This window comes from Oncorhynchus tshawytscha, linkage group LG34, assembly GCF_018296145.1.
Source record: "Oncorhynchus tshawytscha isolate Ot180627B linkage group LG34, Otsh_v2.0, whole genome shotgun sequence".
NCBI lineage: Eukaryota > Metazoa > Chordata > Actinopteri > Salmoniformes > Salmonidae > Oncorhynchus > Oncorhynchus tshawytscha.
In genome coordinates, this window is record NC_056462.1 from 10,144,612 (window position 1) to 10,161,227 (window position 16,616).

The 16,616-nt window shown below is 41.9% G+C and overlaps 4 protein-coding genes across 7 annotated transcripts in view; 2 read left to right on the plus strand and 2 right to left on the minus strand.

The window, feature by feature from the left end:
- The window catches only part of LOC112231940 (zinc finger protein 583), a 969,163-nt gene that overhangs the window by 409,217 nt on the left and 543,330 nt on the right, over nucleotides 1-16,616 (plus strand). The gene's annotated exons all lie outside the window — the stretch shown is intronic.
- Nucleotides 1-16,616, minus strand: part of LOC112231889 (zinc finger protein with KRAB and SCAN domains 8-like) — a 359,191-nt gene that overhangs the window by 225,183 nt on the left and 117,392 nt on the right. The window lies entirely within an intron of this gene.
- Nucleotides 1-16,616, minus strand: part of LOC112231888 (zinc finger protein 629) — a 233,573-nt gene that overhangs the window by 111,255 nt on the left and 105,702 nt on the right. The window lies entirely within an intron of this gene.
- LOC112231890 lies at nucleotides 745-9,850 on the plus strand. The gene is made up of 6 exons (XM_024398688.2): nucleotides 745-1,237; nucleotides 1,590-1,720; nucleotides 1,896-2,069; nucleotides 4,999-5,151; nucleotides 8,183-8,294; nucleotides 8,671-9,850. Exons 1-6 carry the CDS (start codon nucleotides 961-963, stop codon nucleotides 9,633-9,635), a joined length of 1,812 nt encoding a protein of 603 aa, XP_024254456.2. The 5' UTR covers nucleotides 745-960; the 3' UTR covers nucleotides 9,636-9,850.

The window sequence follows — 16,616 nt, forward strand, 5'->3', positions numbered from 1 at the left end:
TCCTGACCCGAGGGCAGCTGGGATATGTGTATTATCCTGTCAGAGCCTTTATATCCAGGCCTTTGCAGTGTAACAGTTGTAAAATGTTTGGACATGTAGAAAGTGTCTGCAGACGGAAGGAGCCGAGATGTGGGACGTGTGCGGGAAACCACTTTGATGGGAGACTGTGCAGCAGAAGAGATATGCAAAGGAATAAAGTATTGTAACTGTGGTAGAGAACATGAGGCGACATCCTTGGAATGCCCAAATAGGGTGAAAGAGATGGAGGTGGCCAAAATCAGGGAATTCACTCCTATGCGGAGACGGTAAGAAGGGTAGACATAGTAGGAGGTCCGAGGTGTGTCAGGTAGGCCTCTGCAGGTTGCAGAGTTGGCCTCCTACCAGCAGGATCCAGATATGCTGTATGTAAAGAAGGTGGACTTTGTGAGTTTTATGGCAATTGTGATCAATGGCACAGCTAATGTGGAGGGAAAGTCCAGGAAGATGGGCATTATTGTGGATGCGGCAGAGTGGTTCCTGGGACTAAAAGATTTGTCAGCGGAGGAGTTCCATGAGGTGCTGTCAAGAGCAGTAATACCCTCTCAGGACCCAGAGCCTGGGGAGGGAGTTAATGGAAGTTTGAAGTACTGAAGAAGTGAGAGATAATAACAAAACTGATCTTCCACTCTCACAATATGGAGTTTCCTTTTTTCATCCCCGTACTGTTGGTGGCGCTAATGCACCATAAAAATTGGATGCCAACCACCGTAAAGAAGAAGTAAACGGAAGTGAACAACAGTGACAATGAACAATTTCTACGTTAGCATTTTTATTGTTGTTATTTAGACGTTTAACACCCTGGATTTCAAAATATGACTAACGTAACGGCACAGCATCACATACTCACACTATAAAGTGTATAATTCGTGTTGGAGACGACTTAGTTGATAGATGTTATCTAGGTAACGCTAGCTGCTAACAATGGCTAACTGTATGGTGTTTCACACTCAAATAGCCTCCATCATGGAGGTGCTAGCGAATGCAGCCGTGGCAGAGATCTGTAAACTCGTAGACGACGACTATGCAGTGTTTCGTTTGGAAATAACTCAAAGCCAGAAAGAAAACAGGGCATTGCGGAGGAAACTACTGGAACTGAAGGTGGCACGGGAGCGCGCTGAGAGGACAATGCCAGAGCGCGTCCTCGCCAGTCGTCCCAGTAGTGTCAAGATCCTCGACCGATACAGAGGAATGGCAAGAGGTACATTTTGCAGAATGCAGAGGATGCGCGGCCTGTCGCCCCGTTCCCCTCTGGACATGTGTTCAGATGTGTTACCCAGAATTTAAGTCTTGGTCAGTTTTTGGATAGTATGCAATAATTCCCCTGATTACTTAGCTATCTTGGCGCAAAGACACAATATAATGTTCTAACCAGATTATTGATTTACTGCACATCCTATTTACTCAATGAAAACAATGTGTTGCATGGAACATAATACATCAATCAATAAATAGTATTTCAAGAAGTTATGATAAATGTTACCTTGGTGTACAATATACAGTTGAGCATTGACAGTACCTAACCACCTCTTTTCACCCAATCACTCTCTCAGGTGAAGGACATCGCACTGGAGGCTACAGAAGCTTTGTAAAGCCTATGGGACACCATACATGGAGAGATGACCAACCAATCACGGTTGATGAGGGGAGTGGAACCTCAACCCAGCACGTTATCATGATAGAGGTTAGTGTAATAGTATTACATCAAAATTACAGTACATCAAATGTGGCCAGTTTATTTCAGCAAGGCTCCCCTCAGCTATTCACTTGCAAATATATACATCCTCATTTATATGCCACAGGGAAGTTTGTGAGACTTCCCTATGACATTGTTATTCAATAACCTCTTCTTGTGTCAGCCTGCAGATGCAGAGGCTGCAGGTACTGGAGTCAAGCTGGAGAGGTCTGAAGGAGAGGAGGACCCACGACACAGCACAGATATCCAGACTGGAGCAGCTGGAGTGCCTCCTGTAGCTATGGAGGACCCCACCATCGCCTCAGTGCAGCCCAGGACCCGATGCAGCATCACGGAGGTCAGTGGAATCCAGAACGCCGTTCTCAAGTCAGAGACAGACACAGAGACTTTAACGGGGCTGGGACAACTGGGCTGTCCTCCTGCTCCCCGCTCAGAGTATTTACTTTACGGTAACCTGAGGACAGTTTTATCCAATCGGGACTCAGGTGATGCATTACAGGCTGACAATGATCCAACCTGTTCATACGTTACAGAGACACAGATGATATCTGGTGACATGCCTGTGGGCTTAGATACACAGACTAATCCAATGAGAGGGGACTGGAACCAGTACAGCAGTAGTGTATACTCTGAAGGGTTCCTAGATAAGAAAGGGGAGGGTCTAGTCGTAGATGAGGTGATTGTGAAAGTTGAGCGCGACTCTCCTCAGACGTGGAATGCAGATGAGACTCACTTAAAAGAAGGACACTCGCAGGGCAACACCAGCAACTTTTTAGATTACAGGGAAAGCTTGGAGACAAATCTAAATGTTGCGACCCACTCCCCTTCACATGCGTTCAGAGATCGCGACCCAGTGTCCACGTCGATGGGGCCTTCTGATTCACACGGCCGTGTCTTTTTTGATCAGGTATTGAACTCAAACGACAGGACTAGAGCCCAGGCTCAGACAGGGGATGCTACATCAGGCAATAGTAAAGAGAAACGGTTCCTCTGCATGTTCTGTAACAAAGCCTTCAGCTGCCCACATAATGTTGAGATCCACCAGAGGGTCCACACAGGGGTAAAACCCTTCAGCTGTACACGGTGTCATATGCGCTTCGCCCAGGCTGGCAACCTGAAGAGGCACCAGAGGGTCCACACAGGGGTGAAACCCTTCAGCTGTACACAGTGTCACATGCGCTTCGCCGAGGCTGGTGACCTGAAAAGGCACGAGAGGGTCCACACAGGGGAGAAACCCTACAGCTGCCCCCAGTGTGAGAAGAGGTTTTCCCGCCAGCACCAGCTGAAGATGCACTTGAAGGTCCACACGGGAGAAACGCTGTTTGCCTGTACGCACTGCGGGAAGAGGTTCTCAGAGAGGAGCTACCTCAGAATACACCAGCAGAAAAATCATTCCAGTCTATAACATTCAAATAAACCATTTCACGCATAGCTTCTTACGTTTAGATCAAACCCTGAATTAAAGACACATGTATACATTTTCATTGTTATCAGCAGAAAAGATCCACAGAGACATTTGGAATAACAGTATCAGATTTCAGTGTTGAATATTACTGGGTAGAATATTGCATCCAGACATTGTGTGTTATAAGCCTAAAGTCTGTTACATATTATGTTTGTACTCTGTAGGGTACATGTTTACAAATGCCTGGATTACTTCCAGTCACCTACTGAATTTTTTTCCAAGACGCTTTTAATGAGAAAAGAAATGCAGTTCAACAAGTTAATGCCAGATTTTTAGTTGGGTCATGCTTATGTGTGTTTTTCATATGGTGTATGGAAAACTTGTTTATGTTTAATAAACACAAAATGGGACTTTTCATTCCAATACTTTCATTGAGATGATCTTTAGTATACATCACATCTGATCCCAACAGTGCTTCATAACCAATATACACTTACTAAATATACTTACTAGGCCCATTATTTAATGTGTGACATGTTCATCGCTGTACATTTTTCAGATGCTGTTAATTGCGTTTCCATATCTTCACGGGGCATGTGTCTCCGCACCGGCGATTTTAAGTGCAGAACACAACAGGGAACACCGTTACAGTCAGTGCTTCACACCTTTGCATAGCTGAAGACCGAGAGCCTCTAGCCAAAATCATGTGAAAGTTATACCCAATATTACTGGAGCTATGTTTTTTTTTCTGCCGCAGATTGGCGCGCATGTCACAGGCCATTTTAAACTACTCGCAAGCTGCTGTTTTTTTGGTTTGATAACAAACACCATTGTTTAGCAAGCTAGTCATGTTACTTAGCAACCTGTTAACTTGACCACTGACTAGGCTATGCACAAATTTGGATGGAACAGGAAGAACTGAAAAGGAATTGACTTCAAAGGTAGGCTGCATATTCAAGAGTGGGGTGTGTGTGAGAGAGAGGATGTGTGTTTCAAGTTTCATGGTTTTATTGTCATGTGCACTAGTACAGTGAAATGCCTTTTTATTTCTCTTTCCCAACAAAGCAGTAATCAATAGTGTGGGAGTAAGTGTGAGAGACCTGGTGTGGGAGGGAGAGTGCGTAGGACTATGTGTGTAAAGTTATCTGAACAGTACAGATGGTTACAATGTTTTCATCAGTTTAAAAGCTCTCTGTTCTTTGTATCCATAGAGACAGTTATTTTTTTCCTAGAATACCTGAAGCTTTAACAGTACGTAAAACTGTTTGTGTCTGTACTGTTTACAAGTGTTACACTTCAAGAACATTGATAAGAGGGAGTAGGCCTACTCAAACATTGGGAGCATTAATAGCTGTAGCAATGTTAGTGACGTGTTGTTCATGGTGGAAATGCTACTAAAAGATTTTGACGTAGATCATTTTGTGTTTCCGTTCCTTACAATCAAAGCATAGTATGCCTGTACCTCAATGCACTACTTTTTAAATGGAAAAATCTTTCTTTGGGGCCAAATTTGAGCAGATTAATCGCTATTAACTAATGCCGTTAACTTGATTATTGTCATCGTTTGACAGCCCTAATACCTACACATACCCACACACTAACAAACACCCTACTGTACATGTCAGAATAGTTTAGTCAGGTTTGTCTGATGACTTTTGACTTAGCATAGCTGACTTATATTTATCCACAACGTCATATTTATGTCCACCATGATGGGTTTAACAACAATGAAGTCATTCTGTGACTACAGTATAGGACTCAAACGTAGTGGGGATGGGTAAACAATCCATGCCGAAAGCGTGTTTATTATCTGTGTGTGCATGTACCTTAAAGAGTAATCTGTATCACTGCTCTCTTCCAGGAGGAGGAGGGTCCAGAGGTGCTGCTGGTGAAGGAGGAGGGTCTGGGGAACCCTGACGGGACCATGTTCACAGAGGACAACCAGACTACACCTCCTCCTGAACCCACAGAGGAACCAGCTGAGCAGCACAGGACCACACACAGTTTCACTGAGGTGAGCCAACTGTGAACTGGGTCGTTCCACGAAATGAGTGTCTTTTTAAACATATTTTTAAGTAGAAATTGTGCACCAATATTAAATTTTAAAAGCCTGTTATGGGGCATCCCAAGTGGCACAGCAGTCTAAGGCAATGCATCGCAGTGTTGAGGCATCACTACAACCTGGGGTTGGATCCCAGGCTGTGTCACATCTGGCCGTGACTAGGAGTCCCATAGGGCAGCGCACAATTGGCCCAGTGTCATCTGGGTTTGGCCGGGTGGCTTTACTTGGCTCATCGCGCTCCTGCGACTCCTTGTGGCGGGCCTCCGATCAGGTGCGGCTGGCTTCCGGGTTACGCGAGCAGGTGTTAAGAAGCAGCGCGGCTTGGCGGGTCATGTTTCAGAGGAAGCATGACTTGACCTTCGCCTCTCCCGAGCCTGTTGGGGAGTTGCAGTGATGAGACAAGATCGTAACTACCAATTCGATATAACAAAATTGGGGAGAAAAAGGGGGTAAAATTACAACAACAAAAATATATACTGTTCCCGATTTTCTGGAACCCAACTTGCCTATTATATCATACTTAGATATGATAGAGATTTCTGTGCATGTGCTGGATTTTTTTCATGTAGCTGCTGCCCACTCAACTGCACACTCCGCTGCCGACGTAGCTAAAATTGATACAATATTTTTTTCCACATCAATAGGCACATAATACCCCATAATGACAAAGTGAAAACAGGTTGTTATAAATGTTAGCAAATTTTAAAAAGCAACAAAAAAAATACCTTATTTACATAAGTATTCAGACCCTTTGCTATGAGACTCGAAATTGAGCTCAGGTGCATCGTGTTTCCATTGATCATTCTTGAGATGTTTCTACAACTTGAATGGCGTCCACCTGTGGTAAATTCAAATTGATTGGACATGATTTGGAAAGTAACATACCTGTCCACAGTGCATTCGGAAATTATTCAGAACCCTTGACTTTTTCCACGTTTTCTTACGTTACAGCCTTGTTCTAAAATTGCTAAAAGTTTTTTTCCCCCTCATCAATCTACACACAACACCCCATAATGACAATGCTAATGAGTATTTTAGAAGTTTTTGCAAATGTATTAAAATTTCAGAGCGGAAATATCACATTTACACAAGTATTCAGACCCTTTACTCAGTACTTTGTTGAAGCACCTTTGGGTATGACACTACAAGCTTGGCACATCTGTATTTGGGGAGTTTCTCCCATTCTTTTCTGCAGATCCTCTCAACCTTGTCAGTTGGATGGGGACTGTCGCTGCATAGCTGTTTTCAGGTCTCCCCAGAGATGGTAGATCGGGTTAAAGTCCAGGCTCTGGCTGGGCCATTCAAGGACATTCAGAGACTTGTCCCGAAACCACTCCTGCGTTGTCTTGGCTGTGTCCTTAGGGTCGTTTTCCTGTTGGAAGGTGAACCTTCGCCCCAGTCTGAGGTCCTGAGCGCTCTGGAGCAGGTTTTCATCAAGGATCTCCCTGTACTTTGCGCCATTCATCATTCCCTCGATCCTGACTAGTCTTCCAGTCCCTGCCTCTGAAAAACATCCCCACAGCATGATGCTGCCACCACCGTGCTTCACTATTGGGATGGTGCCAGGTTTCCTCCAGATGTGACACTTGGCATTCAGGCCAAAGAGTTCAATCTTGGTTTCATCAGATCAGAAAATATGTTTTCTCATAATCATAATTTCCAGCACCAAACCAGTGTCTACATATGTGAAAACAGACCGTTTATATGATCTATGGTTAAAAAGATAAGGTCCTAAAAAATGCTTCTCTGTGATGGATTAAAAGTAAAAAACATTCATTTTCAAAACCTGCACCAAGTTTCTAGCACAAGGGAGGGTATTTTCTTGCTCCCAACATCACCGCGAATCTCAGTGTTTGAATATCACTTTTTTTATGTCATCGGATAGAATGTTTTTACTTTATTTATTTTTTTACTTAACTTTAGAAATGTGCCGTTTTCACATACGTAATGGGTTTCCATGGTCGAGCAGCTGCAAACAAGCTTAAGATCACCATGCGCAATGCCAAGCGTCGGCTGGAGTGGTGTAAAGCTCGCCGCCATTAGACTCTGGAGCAGTGGAAACGCGTTCTCTTGTGTGATGAATCACGCTTCACCATCTGGCAGTTCGACGGACGAATCTAGGTTTGGAGGACGCCAGGAGAACTCTACCTGTCCCATTGCATAGTGCCAACTGTAAAGTTTGATGGATGAGAAATAATGGTCTGGGGCTGTTTTTCATGGTTTGGGCTAGGCCCCTTAGTTCCAGTGAAGGTGAATCTTAATGCTATAGCATACAATGACATTCTAGACCATTCTGTGCTTCCACCTTTTGTGAAAACAGTTTGGGGAAAGCCCTTTCTTGTTTCAGCATGACAATGCCCCCATGCACAAAGCGAGGTCCATACAGAAATGGTTTATCAAGTTCGGTGTGGAAGACCTTGACAGGCCTGCACAGAGCCCTGACCTCAACCGCATCTAACACCTTTGAGATTAATTGGAACGCCGACTGCAAGCCAGGCCTAATCGCCCAACATCAGTGCCCGACCTCACTAATGCTCTTGTGGCTGAATGGAAGCAAGTCCCTGGAGCAATGTTCTAACATCTAGTGGAAAACCTTATCAGAAGATCGGTGGCTGTTATAGTAGCAAAGGGGGGGACTAACTCCATATTAATGTCCATGATTTTGGAAAGGGATGTTCTACGAGCAGGTGTCCACATACACTAAAAGTATGTTGACACTGGTATTTTGCTGGAGATAATGAAAGTGAGGTTGAAAAGTGGTGGCGTTGCCCTTTAAGTGTGAGACCATGCCTTTTGAATTATCAAAACATTTTAAGGGTCAAGTAATCAAATCAACGAATATGTTTGCATATTATCAAATCAACTAACATGTTTGCATAGTACTCATAGCAATCCCTCATTGCCCTATCAGAAGATGCTCCATAGCAGGGTGCTCATATCATATTTCTTGATCCAACATCATCTCACTCTGTATCTCTTACAGTCAGTAGACATGGAGGATGGGAAGCCTGATCTGCTGCTAGTCAAAGAGGAGACAGTAGAGGATGGACCAGAGAACATTGACCTGCTGAGTGGACTAAAGATGGTGGAGCAAGGTAAGGGAGACATGCATATTTACATTTTAGTCATTTAGTAGACACACTTATCCAGAGCAACTTACAGGAGCAATTAGGGTTAAGTACCTTGCTCAAGGGCACATTTTTTGAACTAGTCAGCCTAATGCTCTTAACCGCTAGGCTACCTGCCTAAATAAAGTAATGGATCTTCTCTGGGAATGGTGATGCGCCTGGCTATTTTCTTTTCTATATTTTCTTAATTCATAAAATCAATGGAACCTATGTTTACATATAAAAACAGACATTATAATCTATAAACTTTATAAACTTGACCAGGTAATTGACAACAACAAAAATCCATATGTAGAGTTCTCTGCCATGTTTGTAAAGTCTATTTTGTAACCTCTTCCTGCAGGTGGTTGGCTGGAGGCTAACAGAGGAGACTGGGCAACCATTTTGGATTCCAAGGCCCAGACCGGTGCAGCCAAGGGCCCAGGGGACAATATCACTGAGCAGGCCAGGACCAGAGGTGACATAGTGGAGGTCAGTGGATGGGACAGCGTCCTCAACTCTGGACTGGGGAACAACAATGTTGACCACTACCAGAAACAGACAGTCAAACACAAAACAACATCCAAACTTAGTCTCCATGACAACAGACTGGCTGAGACCAGGGAGAGGCATAGATTTGGTCCACAGGGACTGGGAGGTATCCATATGCGGCGGGAGAGAACAGAAACAAACTCTGCTAGTGATACTCCATCCTGCTCCTATAGTTGTGATTCAGAGAGACTGTTGGCACCTCAGGTTAATCCCCTAACAGGTGCTGCCTTCAGCCTGCCTTCTTTAGGATCTCTCAACTGGAACATGGACCCTGCGACAACACAGACACTCCCTGGCCTTCGTCCTCCGCGCACTCTCCTAATGTTAAACCAGACCTCAGACAATGCCAGTGCTTCAACAGTAAATGGCTACACAAGCCCATTGACAAATGACAGTAGTAGTGATGCTATCAGTAGATCTGGTGGCAAAGAGAAGCGCTTCCCATGTTCATTCTGTGGGAAAGCCTTCAGTTTCTGCAAACAGGTGGAGATCCACCAAAGGATGCACACGGGGGAGAAACCATTCGGCTGCCACCTGTGCCAGGCCAGTTTCTCACAATCATCCAGCCTGAAGAGGCATCAGAGAGTCCACACAGGGGAGAAACCCTACAGCTGCCCCCAGTGCGAGAAGAGGTTCTCCCGCCAGCACCAGCTGAAGATGCACCTGAAGGTCCACACGGGAGAAAGGCCATTCGACTGCACTCACTGTGGGAAGAGGTTCTCGGAGAGGAGATACCTCAAGATGCATCAGCAGAAAAACCATTCCACTATAACATAGAAAGTAACCATTCCACTCGATAGCTTCTGATGCTAAGATCAAACCCTGCTTTAAAGGTAGATGCAGAAAGATGACATATATGCATAAAATAACTGCAGTTGTGGCTTAATCGTTGAAGTGCAAGGCCCAGACATTGTGTGATATACAATTGAAGTCAGAAGCTTACATACACCTTAGCCAAATACATTTAAACTCAGTTTTTCACAATCCCTGAAATTCAATCCTAGTAAAAATTCCCTGTCTTAGGTCAGTTAGGATCACCACTTTCTTGTAAAAATGTGAAATGTCCGAATAATACTAGAGAGAATTATTTATTTCAGCTTTTATTTATTTCATCACGTCTTGTGATGGCCACTCCAATACCTTGACTTTGTTGTCCTTAAGCCATTTTGCCACAACTTTGGAAGTTTGCTTGGGGTCATTGTCCATTTGGAAGACCCATTTGCGACCAAGTTTTAACTTCCTGACTGATGTCTTGAGATGTTGCTTCAATATATCCACATCATTTTCCTCCCTCATGAAGCCATCTATTTTGTGAAGTGCACCCGACCCTCCTGCAGCAAAGCACCCCACAACATGATGCTGCCGCCCCGTGCTTCACGGTTGGGATGGTGTTCTTCAGCTTGCAAGCCTCCCCCTTTTTCCTCCAAACATAACGATGGTCATTATGGCCAAACAGTTCTATTTTTGTTTCATTACACCAGAGGACATTTCTCCAAAAAGTACGATCTTTGTCCCCATGTGCAGTTGCAAACCATAGTCTGGATTTTTTATGGCGGTTTTGGAGCAGTGGCTTATTCCTTCCTGAGCGACCTTTCAGGTTATGTTGATATAGGACTCGTTTTACTGTGGATATAGATACTTTTGTACCTGTTTACTCCAGCATCTTCACAAGGTCCTTTGCTGTTGTTTTGGTATTGATTTGCATTTTTCGCACCAAAGTACGTTCATCTCTAGGAGACAGACCGCGTCTCCTCCCTGAGCGGTATGATGGCTGCGTGGTTCCATGGTGTTTATACTTGCATACTATTGTTTGTACAGGTGAACGTGTTACCTTCAGGCGTTTGGAAATTGCTCCCAAGGATGAACCAGACTTGTGGAGGTCTACAATTTTTTTCTGAGGTCTTGATTGATTTCTTTTGATTTTCCCATGATGTCTAGCAAAGAGGCACTTAGTTTGAAGGTAGGCCTTGAAATACATCCACAGGTACACCTCCAATTCACTCAAATGATGTCAATTAGCCTATCAGAAGCTTCTAAAGCCATTACATAATTTTCTGGATTTTTTCAAGCTGTTTAAAGGCACAGTCAACTTGGTGTATGTAAACTTCTGGCCCACTGGAATTGTGATACAGTGAGTTATACGTGAAATAATCTGTCTAAACAATTGTTGGAAAAATTACGTGTCGTGCACAAAGTAGATGTCCTAACCGACTTGCCAAAACCTTAGTTTGCTAACAAGATATTTGTGGAGTGGTTGAAAAACGTGTTTTAATGACTCCAACCTAAGTGAATGTAAACTTCCGACTTCAACTGTATAAGGCATATAATACAATATTGTGTTACAGCCTGAATTTAAAATGTATTACATGTATATTTTTGTCACTGGGTTATACAATAGCCCATAATGTCAAAGTGGAATTATGTTTTTCCAAAAGGTTTACAAATTAATTACAAATGATAAGCTGAAATGTCTTGAGTCAATAAGTATTCAACCCATTAGTTATGGCAAGCCTAAATAAGTTCAGGAATACAAATGTGCTTAACAAGTCACATGATAAGTGTCATGGACTTTGTGTGCAATAATAGTGTTTAACTTGATTTGTGAATGACTACCTCATCGCTGTACCCCACACATAAAATTATCCCTCAGTCAAGCAGTGAACTTTAGACACAGATTAAACCTCAAAGACCAGGGAGGTTTTTCAATGCCTCGCAAAGAAGGGCACCTATTGGTAGATGGGTAAAAAGAGCAGACATTGAAAATCCCTTTCGTTACATTTTTGATGGCGTATCAATACACCCAGTCACTAAAAAGATACAAGCAGCCTTCCTAACTCAGTTGCTGGAGAGCAAGGAAACCGCTCAGGGATTTCACCATGAGGCCAATAGTGACTTTAAAACAGTTACAGAGAATAATGGCTGTGATAGGAGAACACTGACACAACAACATTGTAGTTACTCCACAATACTAACTTAATTGACAGAGTGAAAAGAAGGAAGCCTGCACAGAATAAACATATTCCAAACACACATCCTGTTTGCAACAAGGCACTAATGTAATACTGCAAGAAATGTGGCAAAGCAATTCACTTTTTGTCCTGAATAAATACAAAGTGTTATGTTTGGGGCAAATCCAATACAACACATTAATGAGTACCACTCCATATTTTCAAGCATAGTGGTGGCTGCATCATGGTATGCTTTTAATTGATAAGGACTGGGGAATTTTTCAGGATAAAAAAATAAATGGAATGGAGCTAAGCACAGGCAAAATCCTAGAGGAAAACCTGCTTCAGTCTGCTTTCCACCAGACACTGGGAAATTAATTCACCTTTCAGCAGGAAAATAACCTAAATCACAAAGGCAGTTCTACACTGTATTTGCTTACCAAGACGACAATGAATGTTGGCCGAGTTACAGTTTTGACTTATCTACTTGAAAATTTGAGGTAAGACCTGAAAATGGATGTCTAGCAATGATCAACAACCTATTTGAAAGAGCTTGTAGATTTTATTTTATGAATAATGGGCAAATGTTGCATAATCCAGGTGTGGAAAGCTCTTAGAGACTTACCAAGAAAGACTCTCAGTTGTAATTGCTGCCAAAAGTGCTTCTACGAAGTATTGGCTCAGGGGTGTGAATACTTATGTAAATGTGATATTTCTAAAAACATGTTTTCACTTTGTCGTTCTGGGTTATATTATTCAGATAATTTTTTAAATAATTTTTTATCCATTTTGAATTCGAACTGTAACACAATAAAATGTGGAATGAGTCAAAGGGTATGAATACTTTCTGAAAGCCCTGTATATAAGCCTAAAAAGTCTATTACATATTGTGTTTGTCCTGTATAGGCAATATGATGTTCACAAATGCCTATTTCATTACTTCCATTTAACTGCTTAATGTTTTTTCACCCAAGACACTTTTAATGAGTATACTGATGCAGTTTATCAAGTTCATGCAGATGTTTTGTTGACGTGTGTGTGTGTGTGGTGTTTTCATCTGGTGATTTTAAAACTTGCTTGTTTAATAAACAAAAAATTTGACTTTCATTCTAAGATTTTCATTGACTATCTTTTGTATACATCACATCTGATCTCACCCTGTTCTGTATACACCCACAGCACTTTATAACCAATATACACTTACTAAATATACCTACACATAGTACATATACCTACACATACCCACACACTAACAAACACCTATTGTACACATCAAAATAGTTTAGTTAGGTTTGTCTGACTTTTGACTATGAACATAAATACTTATTTTCCACCATAATTTGCAAATAAATTCATTAAAAATCCTACAATATGATTTTCTGGATTTTTTTCTAATTTTGTCTGTCATAGTTAAAGTGTACCTATGATGAAAATTACAGGCCTCATCTTTTTAAGTGGGAGAACTTGCACAATTGGTGGCTGACTAAATACTTTTTTGCCCCACTGTACATTTACACTGAAAATGTTTTTTCATCCATTTTTATTTTTTTATATTTATTTTTTTACTGTTTGGACATAGGCTGTGCAGAAAAAAACCCTGCATGTTGAAATTGTGTTTTATCGGTGTGTGCATGTGTACATACCTAAAGGAGTATACTGTATGTATGTGTAATCTGTATTACATCTCTATTGCAGGAGGAGGAGGAGAAGAAGGGGTATGAGGAGGGTCTGGGGAACCCTGAGGGGACAATGGTCATGGAGGACAACCAGACTACACCTCCTGAAGCTACAGAAAAACCAGCTGAGCAGCACAGGACCACACACAGTCTCACTGAGGTGAGCCCACTGTGAACTACTGTCTGAATGATATTAGGTCAGGGCCCGTATCCACAAAGCCTCTCAGAGTAGGAGTGCTGATCTACGATCAGATCAGTTTTGCTTTTTAGATCATAATGAATAAGACTATGTAGACATGCAGGGACCTGATCTTTGAGCAGGACTTCTACTCTGAGACTCTTTGTGGATACGGGGCACAGGTCTTGATACATTTTGTCTTAAGTGTGGGACCATGCCTTTGAATTATCAAACCATTAAAGAGTGTCAAGTAATCAAAGGATCGTTACATTTGATTTCAATACCTTTTTAACTGCACCCATTTTGATTTGAATGACACTTTTCCATACATATTTGCCCATGGTATAAGGGTCAGAAAGTGCTTTTTTACCAGAATGTCAAAACGTTCAGGAGATAGGTGCTCAAAGTTTTGCATACCCCACTATACCATGAGACAGCCATGTCTTCGTTTAATCTTAAACCCAGAGATTGTTTTGGTCCTCAGATGCTTAAGTGGTACCTACTTTGTCAATTTCAGTCAGAAAATAGAAAGTGACATATCATCCTAAAGCTACAGCACTTGTCTATTTGGAAATCAAGCTAATCTTACTGCTGGCAATGTCATAAGAATGCCCCCCCCCCTGTGAATTATTTCAGGCCCAAAGACTTTTCTGCCGCAGCCACAATGATGTCCAATTTTGTAGCAGTACAATTAATAACCGCTGCAATAAACGCCACAAAATCCACCTTCTTCACACAAAGCGTGTCCAGTTCTCTTGATTGACAAACATTCACTAAAGTCTGGGGTGTATCCACTACCATATCATCAACACTAGCGTCACTTGCTGTCTCAATTATTTTGCTTGGCTCTGCGTAGGTGATCCTATGACCCGCCCTTACCTTTGCCACCTTGACCTCCTTCACCCTTACAGGGCACTCCAAGAACTCTGGATAATGATCCCCACCACAATTGCAACACTGACCTTCTTCACTCCGACCTTCAATATACTCCTTCCGTCTGCAAACAGTTTTGACATGGACAAATCCTTTACAGTTTTTGCTTTGTAGTGGCTTATGGACAAATACTCTATCTGCATACTTTTCGTAACCTAACTTTACATGCATAGGAATGTGCTCTTTATAAAAAAACTATGGAACCAACTGAGTTTCTTCCTTTTCCCCGTTCACCTGGTGGTTCAGGGGATGGGCATCAACCACATCTTGGATTATCTTTAATTATTCAGTATCTAACTCCATGGAGACCCCGGCTATGACTCCTTTAACTGGTGCTCTACTCCGCAGTTCAAAGCATAATTCTCTCACGATTATAAAGCCAACAACATTTGTATTAAAACAGCATATTATTGACCTAAAAGGTTAGCTGTGAGCCCAGTATTTAGCTCATCCAGAATCAGTTTTAGGCCTACATAGACAGTACATGGTTGCTCTAACTCCCTCAAACTCAACTCTGGACCTCGAAGCCAGTTCCACTGCTTTTTTTTTTACCTTGTTCCCCTTTAATCAGGGACTGATTTAGACCTGGGACACCAGGTGGGTGCAATTAATTATCAGGCAGAACAGAAAACCAGCAGGCTCCAGAGGGTAAGAGTTGAATACCCCAGGTCTATATACTATGGGAACAACTACAACCTTTTTGCAAGCACCTTTTTGCTAAAATGAATAAAATCAAATTAACCTCATATGTTACCTGCAATTCTCATCTCCTGTAGCCTAATGGTCATCTCCTTATTTTCGTACTGTACCTTCTACTACAAGGTGTCGTGACGTGACTATCATTAATGAGAGGAGTTTCAAAATCAAATCAATTAACTGTTTAGTTATTATGGGATTAAATTAATCATGTAACAATTAACTCATTAGCAATCTTGGGGCACCATGGAAAAGTTTGTTTAACGAGTTACCGTTTCCCGAATTAACTGAAGAATATCAGAATATTGTTATCATATTAGTCATCCATACTTATTACCTCATATCAGTCTCATTCTGAACATTGTTGACTTCAAATGTTCAAAAACCCTAGTTTACATGAAACTTTACATGAAAAACAATTCTCATTTAGAAGGCTAAAATCACATTTCATCTTCTCACAAATAGTTTCATATTTAATCATATAAGATATTTACAACATTTTGATGTAACTCTGACATATCCATTGTGATATCTCTTAAAGTTACAATGTTTCCGTTATAACATCTTTAATGATATCACCAAACAATAAATTATCTGACATGATTGTTCTTTAAGTCCCTCCTGAACATTTCCCACATTCTTTGTGTAGAAATATTGTTTTAATATCCAACCTTTTGATGTTAAAGTTTTGGGGCAGAGTCCTCTCTACACACAAACAATTTTGACTTCTCCATACTGCAGTGCACGAGAGAGGAAGTTTACGACCGATCGTTAAAGTCCTAGAACCGGCCCCACTTCCCCCCTTCCCCTCTGGTGGGAGAGAGAGAGTGGATTTTGTCTGGCCACTCTACCATAAAGGCCTGCAATTCCTTCGACCTCATGGCTTGGTTTTTGCTTTGACATGCACTGTCAACTGTGGGATTTAGTTATTGTCGACTTTTCTATTTAGTTATTTTTTACTTTTACTCAAGTATGACAATTGGGTACTTTTTCCACCACCGACAGTATCATATTTCAAAGAACAGCGCGCATAGCTTTTTAATTTAACCACACCCTTTGAAATGTTCAGGAGGGACTTAAAGAACAATCATATCAGATAATTTATTGTTTGGTGATATCATTAAAGATGTTATAACGGAAACATTGTAACTTTAAGAGATATCACAATGGATATGTCATCCTTTCTCTTCAGTGTAAATGAGGCCCTCCGTTTGGTGTGATGCAGACTCGGTGGAGGGCGCGAGACTGAAGTGAGCTTGTCTTTACCTTTTCCCCTCCCCCAGTGTTTACCCGATAAAGTCATGTTAGAATATGTAACTTATCCGTT